We start from the raw sequence: 17452 nt of genomic DNA on the forward strand, positions 1-17452 counted from the left end.
GTTCAAACACAATTTCAGACTCAGATTAAAATTTTTCGAAGTGATAATGGAAAGGAATTTTTTAACAACGTGTTAGGGAATTTTTTTGCTGAGAAAGGAATTATACACCAAAGTTCATGTAATAATACACCTCAACAAAATGGGGTGGCTGAAAGGAAAAACAAACATCTCCTTGAAGTTGTTAGAACTCTAAGTTTTAAAACTAAGGTTCCTAAGTATCTTTGGGGAGAAGCCGTTTTAACAGCCACTTATTTGATTAACAGACTTCCTACACGAATTTTGGGTTTTAAAACACCCATACAGGTTTTCACTGACTGTTTTCCAAACTCTCGGCTAGTGACAAACAGTCCCTTAAAAATTTTTGGAAGTGTGGCCTTCGTTCATAACCATGATCCCAAACGTTCAAAACTTGATCCAAAAGCACATAAATGTATTTTTGTAGGCTATCCCACTAATCAGAGAGGTTACAAATGCTTTGATCCAGTTTTGAAAAAGATGTTTGTGTCTATGGATGTCACCTTCTTTGAAGGAACCTCGTACTACAATAACTCCCATCTTCAGGGGGAGAGCAACACTAGTAAAGATGGTTTTTTAGATAGTTCTGATTTAATGTTTGAATTTGTCCATAATGATGTTCCTCACAATCGGTCACCGAAAGAAAGTGAAGCAGAAAATACAAAATTAGTGGAAACAAATGAATTAAATATTGAAAATGTTGAGTCTACCAATGAACAACCTTTGGTAATGCCATCTCAAAATGAAAAAGCTGAAACAACAGAGATGCGTGCGAAATAGTATAAATGGCTTGTATATTCAAGGGAATATCTAGCACAGAAAAGGAGAGGTACTATTCCGCAGCGTCAACAAAAATCTGATCAGAGGTTAGATCATGAAATTCATGATAATTCTTCAAAGATTCCTGAAAATATTCCTCCAGGTAATTCTGATTCTTCTAGTCAGCTTGATCTTCCCATTGCTCTTAGGAAAGGTGTTAGGTCTTGTACAAAACATCCTCTGTCAAATTTTGTATCTTACAAAAATATTTCACCTTCATATTGTGCCTTTATTTCACAAGTGTCTAGTGTATCCATTCCTAACAGTATCCAAGAGGCTCTAAATGTTGTTGGCTGTAAATGGGTGTTTACTCTGAAGTACAACTCAGATGGATCCTCGGAGAGATACAAGGCTCGCCTAGTAGCTAAAGGCTTTACTCAGACATATGGAGTCGACTACTCTGAGACCTTTTCTCCAGTGGCGAAGCTAAATACAGTTCGAATACTCTTATCTGTTGCAGCTAATCTTGACTGGCCACTGAATCAGCTGGATGTGAAGAATGCCTTTTTGAATGGAGACTTGGAGGAAGAAGTATATATATGGAGCCTCCACCTAGTTTCACTGAGATGTTTGGAACTAAGGTATGCAAGCTAAAAAAGTCTCTATATGGACTTAAACAGTCTCCCAGAGCTTGGTTTGAAAGATTCACAAGGTTCGTTAAAAGTCAAGGATATAGTCAAGGACAATCTGATCATACTCTTTTCACAAAGAGATCCACCAAAGACAAGGTTTTGGTTCTGATTGTCTACGTTGATGACATAATCTTGACTGGAGATGATATTGAAGAGATGAGCAGACTGAAGCAGAGCTTAGCCAAGGAATTCGAGATTAAAGACTTAGGCCAGCTAAGGTACTTTCTTGGAATGGAAGTGGCAAGATCAAAGAAGGGCATTGTGGTTTTGCAACGAAAGTATATTCGAGAACTCTTGAAAGAAACTGGAATGAGTGGTTACAAACCTTCAGACACTCCGATAGAAGTTAATGCTAAGCTTGGAGAAGTTAAAGATGGGGTTCCAATAGATACGGGTAGATACCAAAGGCTGGTTGGAAGATTGATTTACTTGTCACATACACGTCCTGATATTGCCTTCGCTGTGAGCATGGTCAGTCGATTCATGCACTCCCCGTACGAAGAACGTCTTGAAGTTGTGTATTGAATACTTAAGTATCTAAAAGGCACACCAGGAAAATGACTCTTCTTCAAGAAAAATGAGAAGAGAGGGGTTGAGGTGTATACAAATGCGGATTGGGCAGGTTCGATTACTGATAGAAGGTCAACTTCGGGGTACTGCACATTTCTTTGGGGCAATTTAGTTACTTGGAGAAGCAAGAAGCAAAGTGTAGTTGCTAGAAGTAGTGCTGAGGCTGAATTTAGATCAATGGCTCAAGGAGTGTGTGAGGTTCTTTGGCTAAAGAGGGTTCTAGCGGATCTTAAGAGACTAGTGAGTTTTCCTATGAAATTGTATTGTGATAACAAGGAAGCTATCAGCATTGCTCATAATCCGGTTCTACATGACAGGACTAAACATGTTGAGATTGATAGACACTTTATAAAGGAGAAGCTTGAAGAAGGAATAATTTGCACTCCGTTTGTGCCAACCACGCAGCAAGTTGCAGATGTCTTGACTAAGGGCTTATTGAGACAGCCATTTGAGCTTCAAGTTAGCAAGTTGGGCATGATAGATATCTTTGCACCAACTTGAGGGGGAGTGTCGGTAAAGTAAGAAAGATAGGATTTGATTGATTAAGAGATTTGAATAAATTTAGGAAGGATTAGATTTGAATAATTTTAGGAAAGTCATATCCTAGGATTAAGGGAAAGATTCATTCAATCCCTGATTGCGAGAGATTCTAGGGGTCTGCCTTTCCTATCTTTTCTTATTTAAGTTGTATGCTCAACATGTTTTTATTATCAATAAAGAAAATTCTCTTTTCTCTCTCCCTCTATATTTCGTCACGAAAAGGATACTTGCTTACTTGAAGAGATGCCCAGGGAGAGGCATACTTTTCAAGAACAGTGGACACATGAAGATAGAGGTGTATACAAATGCTGATTGGGCTGTATCCATTGATGACAGAAGATCTACCTCTGGGTATTGTGCATTTGTAGGGGGGAACCTTGTTTCTTGGAGAAGCAAGAAACAAAATGTTGTTGCTCGCTCCAGTGCTGAAGCTGAATGCAGGTCCATGGCCAATGGTGTTGCAGAAGTGTTATGGCTGAAATCTTTGCTAGATGAACTTGGAATTGACTATGAGAAACCTCTAATGTTGTATTGTGATAATCAAGCAACAATTAACATTTCCCATACCCCAATACAGCATGACAAGACTAAACATATCGAGGTGGACAAACATTTTATCTGAGAGCGAGTTGCATCTCAAGAAGTGTGTCTTCCCTGTGTTACCTCCGACATGCAACTAGCTGATCTCTTTACTAATGCAGTCACAAAATTCAGGTTGGAGACAGGTTTACGCAAGTTGGGTATGACAAATATCTACTCCCAACTTGAGGGGGAGTGTAGAGATAGCTAATAGACTATTAGTGTGTGGGGGGTTCCAACCCCACATTTTATAATTGTTGTTTATCTTTTTATTTTTCAGTTAGAATAGTTGAGCCGGTTGGGCCTTGTTTGTCTTTCTTTTATTTTTAAGTAAGGGTATTAAGGTAACTAGTCATTGTAATAGATTACAATATAAATAAGGCTAAGTGGGCGGCTAGAAACATGATTCAGCTGAACCCTTTCTTTTCTTCCTCTTCTCTTCCTCTCTCTTCTCTCTTCTATTCGTGACCTTTTTTTTCTCTCTTCTTTTTCTACTAACTTAAACTAGAAAACATCTATTTTCTGGTTTAATTCTTTCAAGTATATCCAAGAATACCGTGTATGATCATCCACAAACAAGAGAAAATAACGGTAACCACCCATGGAAGAAATGTGGTAAGGACATACATCAGTATGAACAATATCAAAAGCAAAGGAACTTCTTTTATTACTTGGTTTAAAAGAATGTCTACAATGCTTTCCCAATTGATAGCTTTAACATTCCAAACTAGACAACTGAACAAACTAAAACAACTTTGGAAACAAAAACCTCAATGAAATGAAAGAAAAATGACCCAAACGATTATGCCAGAACATAATCTGACTCACTGACTCTGATCCACTACTACTGCTGCTACTAACATAATGGCTCTGATGTCTCAGACTCTCATCCAGAAGATAAAATCCATTTACCTCATGACCACTCCCAATTGTCCTCTTTGATTCTAGATCCTAAAAAACACAATTACTAGGAAGACAGGTCACTGAGCAGTTCAAATTTTTTATCAAAGTGCTTACTGAAAGAAGATTAATGTGGAGTTTAGGGACATGTAAGAGAGAGGATAAAGTAATGTCATTGGCCACTTTAACCGTCCCTTTTCCAACAATGGGAATATGGGAACCATCTATTGTAGAGACTCTATCTCTACCAGAGCACAATTGGTAAGAACTAAAGAGGGTAGATATATTGGTCATGTGCTCAGATGTTCCTGAGTCTATAATCCAAGAAGGTACCTCCTTACCTAAGGTAGATACATGATTTGCAATTGCATACGAGCTACCTATATGAGCAAAGGAAGTAGTATGGTTGGCTCCTGCACTGTTCTACCCATCTGAAGAACTAAATCTGGCTGAATCCTTCTTACTCATAAGCTGTCCATACTTTTCCAATTCAATCCTCATTGTTGCTGCTGCAATGGACTCCAGATCAGCCTGGGAGAAGGGTCCTAAAGGGTCTCCTATAATTGCCACATTTGCATTTCCCTTCTTATTCTTGATCGAAGCTGGTACGAGATGAGGGTAAAGCTTCCAACAGGTGTCTTTGGTATGTTTAGTATTCTTTCAATAGTTACACACCAAATCCTTCTTGTCCTCCTTCCTAGCCTCACTACTCCCCCTGTCTCCATTTGGCTTAGATTTATCTGTACTAACCATAGCTGACTGATCAATCCCAGGTTGTCTCATCATGACATCCCTCCTTCTCTCCTCCCCAGAGACAAAAGCATAAGCTTGAGAAAGAGTCACACTTTCTCTAGAAAGGAGATGTTGCCTGGCAATGTCGAATTCAGGGTTCAGCCCAGCCGAGAACTCAAAAACCCTATTCTTTTCTACCAACCGCTGACAGGTTGTTGTATCCTTCATACTCTCCCAAACCATAGTTTCTAAGTAGTCGATCTCCTGCAAAGAATTTTCAGCATGGAGAAATAGGTGGCAAGAGGTCTATCTCCCTTTTTTGTACTAATCACCTGATTCCTTAATTGATAGGCTCTAGCTACATTTTGTTTTTGAGAATAGGTTTTAGTCACTCCATCCCAAGTCTCCTTTGCAGTATTAACACACAAAAAAGTTTTACCAATGTGAGGTAACATAGAGTTACATAGCCAGGTCATCACCATGTAATTCTCCTCTACCCACTAGAAGGGATCTGTATCCAGTTTCTTCTCCTCCCCAGTGATGCACCCCAGTTTCCCACGAGCACCAATGGCCATCTTGGCTGATTGTGCCCATTCTAGATAATTTGTACCATCAAACTTCATTGTAGTAATAATTCCAAACCCAAAAATATCACTACTACCTTCAACACCCAGACCCATGTTATTGGTGGACTTCTGCTCGGTACTCCAACTCTCCATTTTACTTCAAATAGTTGAAAAGCAGAAAATAATTAGGCAAAGAGCCTCCAAGATCAAATCGATCTCACACACAAAGGTAACAAACCTTTTCGAAACAAGAAAACACTATTCGGGGAGAAATCTCTCTCCTCCCATTGTCACCCACCAGAGAGAAAAGTGAATCAGCCACTCCAAAAGGCCTAGAAAATTCTAGAAACCTAACTGCCCCCTATAGAATACCTAGAGAAGTCCAACAATACCTGAGCACCCAAGATCAAATCAAAATTGAAGAGTTCAACTTGACTAGGACTCTTCCCCACGTTCCAGTTCTTCCTGATTTTGATGCCAAAACATAGATCACCCTCCTGATGACTAGATCACACCAAAAAATCTAAGAACTGGGCAATCTGAAGTAGACCGATCAGCCCTTTATCTCCTCATGCAATCGGCTGATCTAGGACTGCATGGAAAAAACTTCAAGAAACCCTGGCCGAGCTCTAATACCAAGTAGAAAGGTGCTGAAATAAAGATTTATAAAAGAAAAGAATATTTCTTGAAGAAGAAGAAGAGAAGAAAGGAGAAAAGGAAGAGAAGAGATTTGAGAGAGAAAAGAGAGCAATAATGCTGGCCGGCCCTTTTCAGTATTATTTATAGTCTAAAATAATAAAGAGTACAAAGACCAATATGCCCTTATAGGGCGGCTAACACATAAAATAGCATAAAACAATTAAAATAACTGCTCAAAAAGGACCCAACGAGAGTGCTGTGGTCCCCACTTCTTATCTAAACAATAAATAATCAAAAACTACCAGTATAGACTACACAATTTGTCTAAAACCTCAACAAAAAGTAGTCCTCCCTCCCAAAGATCCTCTTCTATTTTTATTCTACTATGCCATTCTTTTGAATCATTCAATCGTCCATCTTCTCTGTGGAACTGAACCAGCTCATGGTAGGAATTGAAGGGTGTTTCAGTTCTGAATCCTCTAATCTTTTTTATCATGCCTTTGAGATCTAACAACATTAGATGTCATCTAGAAGCTGCTGAGTTAACAAGGGATCTGTTGCCCAAGTATTTCAAGTACTGTAACTTCTCCAGTTTGTCAATGCCCTCCTTGGAAAATAAAATGTCTTTCGAAGAGATGCTTGTGAAGTGTGCTCAAAAGACACTCATGAATACTTGGCAGATGTGATGCACTGATTTTCAAAATATGCTAACGTGGATGAGCACCATTTGCTTGTTATATCAATTTTCAGAGTATAAGAAAAGGAAAAATAAAAAAAAAAAAAACAACAGAAGAAAGATAAGTACCCTCTAAAGAAGCAAAGTGTTTTTGACATGGATAACATTTTTTAGTATGTATATGCTAAATTCCCTGTACTGCTTTCCACTGGATGGGCTTTTATGCAGCCATAGTCCAAGTCATGTTCTTTATTTATGCATTTTGATGTTCTTAGTTATATATAGTCATAAAACTTTCTACCTTCTTTTTTGTTTTGCAGATTAACAAAATGCTCAAGCCAGACAAGTGGCAAGCAATTTTTGATAGCGATGGGAGAGTTTATGAGTTTCAGAAAGCACTTAAGTTGATTGTTTTGGGGGTGAGTTCTTTAACTCCAAGTTCAATTCCTTGAATAAATATCAAACTTTGTCAGTTACATTCTTTGTGATAGTTTCTTTTTGATTCCTTCATTTTTCTTTGTACTAATTATGTTCATTATTAATAAATTCTATTGACCTATTACCATTCAAAAGAAATAAAAAACCAAAGAAGAGTAAAGTTACCAACCTAACATTATTAACATAAGGATTAAATAACAAAGTAATTGGAAAAGACTTCATTACACATTACAGCTAGCTTCCTATGAGTTTCAATCTAATCTCAACACACAGTCCCAACAAACCCAACAAACCAGTGCAGCCTTGCATTTGGAACATCTTCCTCATCCTACAAGATAGTAGAAATTTAAAATGAGCAATCAAAGTAAAATGTTGACAAAACATCCAAGTTTCATGAATGACTGGAACTTCTAATGCAAGATTCAATGGCGGTCATCCTCATATGGACTACCCACTGGGTTGTCCTAAGCTTCAAATGTAGAGTGGTTAGTGTTTTAAAATACTTGTTGAAAGTTGGGATCTGGGGAATTAACTTTGGAGGCCTAAAGACCTTATGATACACTCTTTTTTTTTAAGAACAATAATTAAAATGAGAAAAGTAATTTATTTAATAGGAAACAAATACATGATTAACCATCAAGTAAATAGATAAAATCTAGGCACAGAATGTGTATGTGACTTGATTTTAGATTTTTCTTTATTTACATTTTGAAAATAGTATTATGTTTAATCAATGTAAGTTGCAAATTTCAGTTCCAAAAAGTAGTTGCAAAGAATATTATATTTGCTTCCTACAAAACATTCAACTTCTATTAGAGAATCTGTTAATTTGGAATAGATCCTCAAGATGGTTTCCTAAACAACCTAAGCATTTCTTGATTCAGTCTTGTGATGAAAAGTCTAATTTGATTAGACTATTAGATGCACATCTTTATTATAAGGCATTGACCTTATACATTGGAGTTGATGCATTTTTTGAGCCTTGCTGCAAGGTATTAGTTATATACATTTTGAATTGATGTCATTTAACAACTCTTTTGTTGCTTTACATCATTTTCATATACAAAATCTTTGTTTGTCCAAGATGAGATTTTTTTAACCATTATGTTCTATGTGTGAGTGATCTTATATATTTTAGTTGTATTAGAGAATTGTAGTCTTTGTTTTAATTGGTATGCACTTTATCTTCTGCATGGTCAGGGTGTAGATCCATCTATAAGGGCAGAAGTTTGGGAATTTCTTCTAGGTTGTTATTCACTGGACAGCACTGCAGAGTACAGAAGGCAACTGAGAATGGCCAGGAGGTTGAAAGTCTCTTAACTTTCCACTAAATCTCTCATCTGATGAAATTGCTACTGAGTACTCATTTAGTCATATTTTTCAATTTTTGGCTACTTCCATATGAAAATGTTGTATCATCATTCATCATATGATTGGTTGTCTCATTATTATAGAGTTTGTAGTCATTATAAACACTAAACATTCCACTGCATCATTTTATTGTTTTCTTATTGTTGTAATACATAATGTACTTGCCATGGGTATTATTGTCCGTTCACCATCTTTTACCCTCTTAATATAAATAAGAGAGTGGGCCCATCCACTCTCATTACATTCTCTCTATTCTTGTCTGTTTTATTCCTCTAATTTTTTTTTGTTCCCTAACTGATTTATTGCAGAAAACATGGTATCAGAGTAAAACCTGCTTTAGATCAGTAATTTTTTCTTCCTCTCTTCTCCTAAATCTTCCCTTTTATGTTCTTCTCTGAATGGAAGAAGCAAGAACACTTCTGGACTGATCTCAAGAAACCTTGATTGGGAGTGGTCTCTTTTGATGGAGTTTTCTATCATCCCTTGTTACAGGGTTTATTCTGATTCTTGGAAGGTTTACCATTGATGTAACAGGTCTGTATACATATCTCTTCGATTTGTATGATCTATTATGGTGTGCAGTACCTGTGTTGAAGTTCTTTTGGGTTTGTATGAACCTGTTGAGTGGCCCGGTTTGTCTTTAGTTTGCTTTTATTTAATTAGGAAGTTGCTGGGCCTTAGGCCCATTAGTTTTTTATTTTTTAAAGTTGTGACTATTCAGTTTTAGTAGCCGCCCTATTAAGGGCATCTTTGTAATATCTCATCTTTAAGTTAAACATAAATATAATGAGGGGCTGGCGGCTAGGGTTAGGTTTCTCATAATCCTAGTTGACCTCCTACTCTTTTCTTCTCCTTCCCTCTCTACTGCTGAAATCTTCATCTTCCTCCTCTTTCTTTCACAAGAAGCTTGACCGAATCAGCAAATAGTGATCTCTACTTGGTATCAGAGCAGGTTGAAGGTTCTTGAAGTTGTTCTCTCATGCAGCCCTAGATCGGCCGACTGCATGGAGATTTAAGAGGCTGATCGAAGCTCTCAGGTAAGCCCAGTTTTTGGATTTTCTTGATGGATTGGTGTGCCCTGTAGCTGGTCTAGGGTTTCTCATCAGAATCAGAGAAAACTGGAGAAAGGGGAAGAGTCTTGTTTTTGCTGGACTCTTCAATTTTGACCTAGGAAGAGGAGCCCTAGTTTTTTAGGGTTCCTTGGAGTTTTTTGTAAGGGGCGATTCAAGTCCCACGTGGTTTGGAGGCTTCTAGAGAGGGCGGTTGTCTTTTCTCTCTCTTCTCCCATTCCATAGAAAAGGAATCTTTTGTGGGAAGAAAGCCCAAGACACCAAGAAAGTGTTGTTGGTTCCAAAAGGTGTCTTGTTTGATCTTGCTGCAATTTTTAGTTATTTTCTTTACCTTTTTTGAGAAGCATGGAGGGCCACAAAGTTGAAAATAAGCCCGGGAGTGAAATGAGACCAATGGGAGGGGGTGCTGGAGAACCCTTCGGGGCTGGAACCATTACTACAGTTAGGTTGGATGGTGCAAACTACTTGGAATGGTCACAATCTGCAAAGATGGCCATTGGGGCTCGTGGGAAATTAGGGTATATCACTGGTGAAGAGGTGAAACCCGAAATTAGCAACTCCCGGTGGGTGCAGGAAAATTATATGGTGATGACTTGGTTGTGTAATTCCATGTTGCCACATATAAGTAAAAATTTCTTATGGGAAAATACTGCTAAGGAGATATGGGATGCGGTTGCAGAAACCTATTCACAAAGGGAGAATGTTGCTAGGGCTTATCAACTCAGAAATCAGATTATTGCTACAAGGCAGGGAGATAGATCTGTTGCAGCCTATTTTTCAGCCCTTAAGACCCTGTGGCAGGAGATTGACCATTTTGAGACCTTTGCTTGGGAAACCACCAAGGATGCAACTACCTATCAGAGACATTTAGAGAAGTATAGGGTGTTTGAATTCCTTGCTGGCCTTAACCCTGAGTATGATATTGCACGACAACATCTTCTTTCCAGGGATAGTGTCACTCTCTCCCAAGCATATGCTTTTGTGTTAGGGGAGGAGTGCAGGAGGAATGTGATGATGAAAACTGAAATTTCTGATCAGTCTGCCATGGTAAGTGTTGTGAAACCTAAACAAAGTGGCGGTGAAATCAAGAAGGAAGACAAAAGAAACTTGGTTTGTGACTACTGTAAGAAGCCTAAACATACAAGAGATACTTGCTGGAAGCTTCACCCACATCTTGTGCCGACTAGATTGAAAAATAAGAAGGGAAATGCGCACATGGCAGTTACTGGTGACACTCCGGCCCCTCCTACTACAGCTTCTTTGGAGTCTGTTGCAGTTGCTGCAGTAAGGGCCGAACTTGAGAGGTATGGGCTACTTCTGAACCAGCGGGATACAGCTAGTTCCAATTCAGCCACAAGCGGACAACAAGGTACAGGTGGCACTGGTGGAGCTCACTCTACCCCCTTTGCTCATACAGGTAGTTCACACATCACTGCAAATTATGTTTCCACTTTAGGTAAGGAGGGACCTCCTTGGATTATAGATTTTGGAGCCTCAGAGCACATGACCCATAGCTCCACTATTTTTTCCTCTTACCAGCTCTGTTCTGGCAGAGATAGGGTCTCCACAGCTGATGGATCTCATGTTCCTATTGTTGGGAAGGGATCTATCAAGATTAATGATTCTATTTGTTTACCTCCATCCTTCATGTTCCCAGATTGAGCACTAATTTGTTATCTGTTAGTAGTTTGACTAAGAATCTGAACTGCTCAGTAATTTTTTCTCCTGGACGTTGTATTTTGCAGGATCTGGATTCAAAGAGGACGATTGGGAGTGGTCGTGAAGTGAGTGGAATCTACCTCCTGGATGTTCTTCCCCCTCACTAGAGTCATCATGTCAGCAGGGACAGTGAGTCAGGATCTGTGAGTCAGATTATGCTTTGGCATAATCGTTTGGGCCATTTATATTTTTCTTCTTTGAGTTCTTTGTTTCCAAAACTCTTTGAGTCTGTTAGTCTGTCAAGTCTGGAGTGTGAAGGTTGTCAACTTGGAAAGCATTGTAGACATTTTTTTAAACCTAGTAATAAAAGATGTTCTTCTTCTTTTGATGTTATTCATTCGGATGTGTGGGGCCCGTACCATGTTCCTTCTATGGGAGGCTATCGCTATTTTCTCCTATTTGTGGATGATTTCTCTCGATACTCTTGGTTTTCCCTGATGAAATCCCGCGATGAAGTACCATCCTTGGTGAGGCAATTTCATCAGATGGTACTAACACAGTTTGGAACAAGAATAAAGGTGTTTAGATCTGACAATGCCAGGAAATATTTTGAAAGACATCTTGCCTCGTATTTGTTAGAATATGGTGTTGTCCATCAGAGCAGCTGCTCCTACAATCCACAACAGAATGGTGTTGCAGAAAGGAAGAACAGACACATTGTTGAGACTATAAGAAGCATGATGATCACATCTACAGTTCCGGTTCGGTTTTGGGGCGACGCAGTTCTCACAGCAGTATATCTGATTAATAGGGTGCCTTCTCGTATACTTGGATTCAGCACTCCATTCAGCCTTCTTTTTCCTTAGGGAGAGATGTTTCATATTCCTCTCAGGGTTTTTGGGTGTGTCTGCTTTGCACACATCCTTGGTTCTCACCGCTCGAAGCTTGATCCCAAGGCAAAGAAGTGTGTCTTCCTTGGATTTGCAGAGAATCAAAAAGGGTACCGCTGCTATGATCCCGTCTCTAGAAACCGATATGTTACCATGGATGTCACCTTCTTTGAATCCACGTACTTCTTCTCACAGAATCCTTCTCAAGGGGAGTGTTTTGGGGAAGTGAGTCAACAATCTATCCCTCTCCCAGTTCCAGTCCCTGTGTCACCTCCTGTGCTTGACCACCACCCGGTGCCACCTACCTTGCCACCTCCTTTGCATTCTGTCTCTCAGCATTACTCACGACAGAGACTTCACAAGGCGGTTGATTCCACTACAGCAGAACTCACACCACTTCCTATCGATCCCTTGGGGACTCCAGATTCGACTGATATGGATTCAGGCATTCCTCTTGATCCCGCTACTATTTCAGTTCCCATTGATCCTACTAACTCTATTATAGATAACCTTGATCTTCCTATTGCTCTTAGAAAAGGGAAGAGAAAGTGTACTACTCATTGTATTTCACAATACTTATCCTACAGTGGACTTTCTCCTTCCTACCGTGCTTTTCTCTCTTCTCTTGATTCAGTGTCTATACGCAAGGGTGTTAGTGAGGATCTCTCCAAACCTGAGTGGAAGACTATGCAGGAAGAGATGGAAGCTTTGGTTAAGAATCAGACATGGGACATTGTGGACCTACCAGAAGGCAAGGAGATAGTTGGATGCAGATGGGTTTACACAGTAAAATGTAAGGCAAATGGAAGTATAGAGAGGTACAAGGCAAGACTTGTTGCAAAAGGGTACACACAGATGACCTCCATTCGGATACTCCTTTCCCTTGCTGCCTCATACTCTTGGCCCTTGTTTCAACTGGATGTGAAGAATGCTTTCCTAAATGGAGATCTGCAAGAAGAAGTGTATATGGATCTTTCTGCTGGTTTTTACAATGATACTGAAAAGGGAAAGGTATGCAGGCTTAAGAAGTCACTATATGGCTTGAAATAATCTCCCAGAGCATGGTTTGACAGATTCAAAAAGGCATTGATTGATTTTGGCTACACTCAAACTCAATCCGATCACACTTTGTTTGTGAAGCGCAGGGGATCTTTGGTGTCAATCCTAATTGTTTATGTGGATGATATTGTTGTCACTGGGAATGATTTGAGTGAGATTGATAGTTTGAAGAGGAACCTACATAAGGAATTTGAAATTAAGGATCTTGGAGAACTGAGATACTTCTTAGGCATTGAAGTTGCAAGATTGAAACATGGAATTTTTATCTCTCAAAGGAAGTATGTCTTGGACCTTCTTCAAGAGACAGGGAAGCTTGGAACAAAGGCAATTAGCACCCCTATTGATCAAAACCATAAAATTAGTGCAACAGAAGGTGAACCAGTAAAGGACATTAGGAGATATCAGAGACTTGTGGGTTGGCTGCTATACTTGTGTATGACAAGTCCGGACATCTCCTATGCAGTGAGTGTAGTAAGTCAATACATGCATGCCCCACGAGTCCAGCATTGGGAGGTAGTTGACAGGATCCTTGCTTATCTGAAGGGACACCCAGGCAGAGGCATATTGTTTACTGATTATGGACAGTTGAATCTAGAGGCTTATACAGATGCCGATTGGGCAGGATGCCTTGATGACAGGAGATCAACTTCAGGAGTGTGCACCCTAGTTGGGGGTAACCTAGTCTCATGGAAGAGTAAGAAACAAACAGTGGTGGCAAGATCAAGTGCTGAAGCCGAATACAAGGCCATGGCACATGGAATTTCAAAACTTCTCTGGATCCGTTCTCTGTTAGAAGAAATTGGTGTATAGGCAGAAGAACCCATGATGCTATACTGTGATAACCAGACAGCAATTAACATTGCCCATAACCCAGTCCGGCATGACCGAACTAAGCACATTGAAGTGGATAGACATTTTATCAGAGAAAGGGTAACTTCTGGAGAAGCCTGTCTTCCATACATTGCTTCTGATCTGCAGCTCGCTGATGTTATCACAAAGGGTGTTGCAAAGAACAAGCTAGAGCATGATCTACGCAAGTTGGGAATGTGTGACATTTACTCCCAACTTGAGGGGGAGTGTTGAGTGGCCCGATTTGTTTTGTTGAGTGGCCCAGTTTGTCTTTAGTTTGCTTTTATTTAATTAGGAAGTTGTTGGGCCTTAAGCCCATTAGTTTTTTATTTTTTAAAGTTGTGACTATTCAGTTTTAGTAGCCGCCCTATTAAGGGCATCTTTGTAATATCTCATCTTTAAGTTAAATATAAATATAATGAGGGGCTGGCGGCTAGGGTTAAGTTTCTCATAATCCTAGTTGACCTCCTACTCTTTTCTTCTCCTTCCCTCTCTACTGCTGAAATCTTCATCTTCCTCCTTTTTTGATGGAGTTTTCTATCATCCCTTGTTACAGGGTTTATTTCTGATTCTTGGAAGGTTTACCATTGATGTAACAGGTCTGTATACATATCTCTTCAATTTGTATGATCTATTATGGTGTGCAGTACCTGTGTTGAAGTTCTTTTGGGTTTGTATGAACCTAAGGGTTATAGCAGCTATATTATGTGTTGAAGCGCTATTGTGTTTGTTTTTTGGTGGACTGGTGTGAACCAGGGATTGTACTGGGTTACTGATCTTGTTTCCAGTTGGCTACTGAATTGTAAAAGTCATTAATTCACTGCTGAATTGTAACTATTGGACTGCTGCTTGTAGGTGTGTTGACTTTACATATACTGTGGTCTTTAGTCAAACATGGATACGGATGATTTAGCCACATCTGGAATGTCAGTGCAGTTTGTACTAGAGAAAAGACAGCAGATTTGGGGTGTGTCTGATGAGTCGACCACACCAAGAAAGAACTATTTATATTAATTAAATGTAAAAAGAACTTCTATCCTTATAGTACAGTAAGTAGTATACAGAGTAAAATAATAGAAAATGAATGGTACAACAAGAAAGTAAAATTACAATTTAGCCCTCACTATCCCTGTGTCTACACTCCCCCTCAAACTAATGTAGTTAGACTACCATTAGTTTGTCCATGAGAAAGGAATGCCAAGCCCTAGTCATAGCCTTCATAAAAATATCCGCCAGCTGAAGAGTAGAAGAGACATGAGGCAATGAAATGCTACTGGCAATAAGGAGATCTCTTAAAAAGTGACAATCTGCTTCAATGTGCTTCGTCCTTCCATGGAAGACAGGATTAGAAGCAATCTTGATTGCACTTAGATTGCCAGCCAATAGAGGAACAAGAGAAGACTGAGCAATATTGAGATCATGTAAGAGAGAATGAAGCCAAAGAATTTCACTATACGCTGAGGACATGGCTCTATACTTTGCTTCAGTGGATGGTTTGGAAATAGTCTGTTGCTTCTTACATTTCCAAGATACCAGAGAGTCACCAAGAAATATGCACTGGCCAGTGGTAGAACACACCATAGGAAATAGTCCCCCAAACATATCTGATGATACGGTGTACAACTATTATGTGAGGTTGGCGAGGAGTAGAGACAGATTGGCTTACGATCTAGATTGCATATGAGATGCCTGGGCATGTCATTGTGAGGTAGATAAGACTGCCCACAAGTTGATGATACAACGTGGTGTCTTCTAAAAGAGGAACATCATCCTTAACTTCAAATTGACTTCCAATGGGGTATTAACTATCTTTGTGTCTGAGGTGAGCAAGGTTGACTAGGTATTTGGCATATTTCTGCTAATTAAGGAAGTAGTCACTAGAATTGTGATGAACTTCCAAGCCCAAGAAATATGTAACTAGCCCCAGATCTTTCAACTTAAAGATTGGTTAAGAAGATTCTTGAGCTGTGTATACCATCTTGATCATCTCCAGTTATGAGAATATCTTCAACGTATAAGAGATTTCTTGAGACTGTTGTGATGTAAAGAAAGAGCAATCTAAAGAACTTTGAATGAACCTAGCATCTGTGATAACAGATCGAAACCTCTCATAAAGAGATTTCTTGAGGCAACAAACTAGATGAGGCTCATAACAGCGGCTAGGAGGAGGTTTCATGTACACTACCTCCTTCAAATCCCCATGCAAGAAAGTATTCTTTACATCCATTTGGTGAATAACCTAATTCTTTATTGCTAAAATAGCCAGAAGGGGATGAACCATCGTCATCTTGGCCACAGGGCAAGATGTCTCCTCATAATCTATCCTATATTCTTGCTTGAATCCCTAAGCAACCAGTCTAGCTTTGTATCTGTCTAGACTGCCATCAGGCTTCAACTTAACTGAATACACCCACCAGCTTCCTATAATTGAGGCATCAGGAGGAGGATGAAATTACTCCAAAGTGTCATTCTCAAGAAGAGCATCTATTTCAGGTGGAAGGCAATGTACCTCTCATTGGGAGGTAGAATTACCCTTATTAGGAGTGTTCTTTTGAGCCTACAACTTATTACCTTTCATTACTGAAAGTTCCTAAGGAGGTGGCTAGGAAAATAGAGAAGGTTCAAAGGGTGTTTTTGTGGGAAGGGGCTGGGGTCCAAGAAGTTTCATTTGATTAAATGGGAAAGGTGTCCAATTGATGTTGGAACTAGTGGATGTATTTGTTACTTCATTACCAAACCATGATCAGATTGAAAGACGATGAGGAAGAATACAAGCAATAGTAGGACATAGACCCAGTCCTCACAAGAACTTAATAGATCAGAGTAATGGTATACTTCCTTGAAACTGCATTACAAAGAACTAGGACATATCAGCAGGCATGTCTCATGCTGGTCATGCAGAACGTAGGCACAAAACAAGATAAATGGTAGGTAGGTGGTAATATATGAGGAAAAAAATTCATCCAAAAACCTAAATACTTCTCCAATCAAGGAAAGATCATTTCCTGCATCTTCAAAGGCCTGCTCAAGATCAAACAGTGTCAACCTGACACATTAAAGGTGTATTTTCCTTGCTCTATAATTCAGAAACTTCAAATGATCACCAAAAAATTTGAAAAAGAAACTGTCATTAACTTCTCAAAAATCATAAATTATTTTTAGGTTATATAATTCATCTTTTTTCAGGTGGTTGAATCCCCTTCAATCCACCAAGGTGATGACTATCTATACACTCGCTGACATCACCTGTATGGCATGGTGATATCAGTGGTGTCAAATAGATTATGTCAGAAGTCTCCTTTAAGCAACCTTTAAAGTGGATACAATACAAAAAGAAGAGGAGAAACGTAAGAGGTTGGTTTCCTGCTCTGATACCATGTAGAAAGGATTGTAAAGTTCAAAGAGAAAATCATAGAAAAGAGGAGAGGAGGAATAATGAGGGCAAGAT

General features: G+C 39.2%; 1 protein-coding gene across 8 annotated transcripts in view; it reads left to right on the forward strand.

Moving 5' to 3' along the window:
* Positions 1–17452, forward strand: part of LOC104598242 (rab GTPase-activating protein 22-like) — a 120471-nt gene that overhangs the window by 11981 nt on the left and 91038 nt on the right. For 7 of the 8 annotated variants that reach the window (XR_016078884.1, XR_016078887.1, XR_016078885.1 and 4 more), the window contains exons 3-4: positions 6989–7087; positions 8307–8410. Coding sequence is in view for 2 of the 8 variants with exons in the window: in XM_088892365.1 (XP_088748491.1) it covers positions 6989–7087; positions 8307–8410 (203 nt within the window). In the remaining 6 variants the exon portion in view is untranslated. Of the gene's footprint in view, positions 1–6988; positions 7088–8306; positions 8411–14583; positions 14604–17452 lie in introns of those variants that run through there. The other variant, XM_088892367.1, reaches the window with a different exon arrangement.

Source organism: Nelumbo nucifera, chromosome 7, assembly GCF_055504915.1.
Source record: "Nelumbo nucifera cultivar China Antique chromosome 7, China Antique-T2T, whole genome shotgun sequence".
Lineage (NCBI taxonomy): Eukaryota > Viridiplantae > Streptophyta > Magnoliopsida > Proteales > Nelumbonaceae > Nelumbo > Nelumbo nucifera.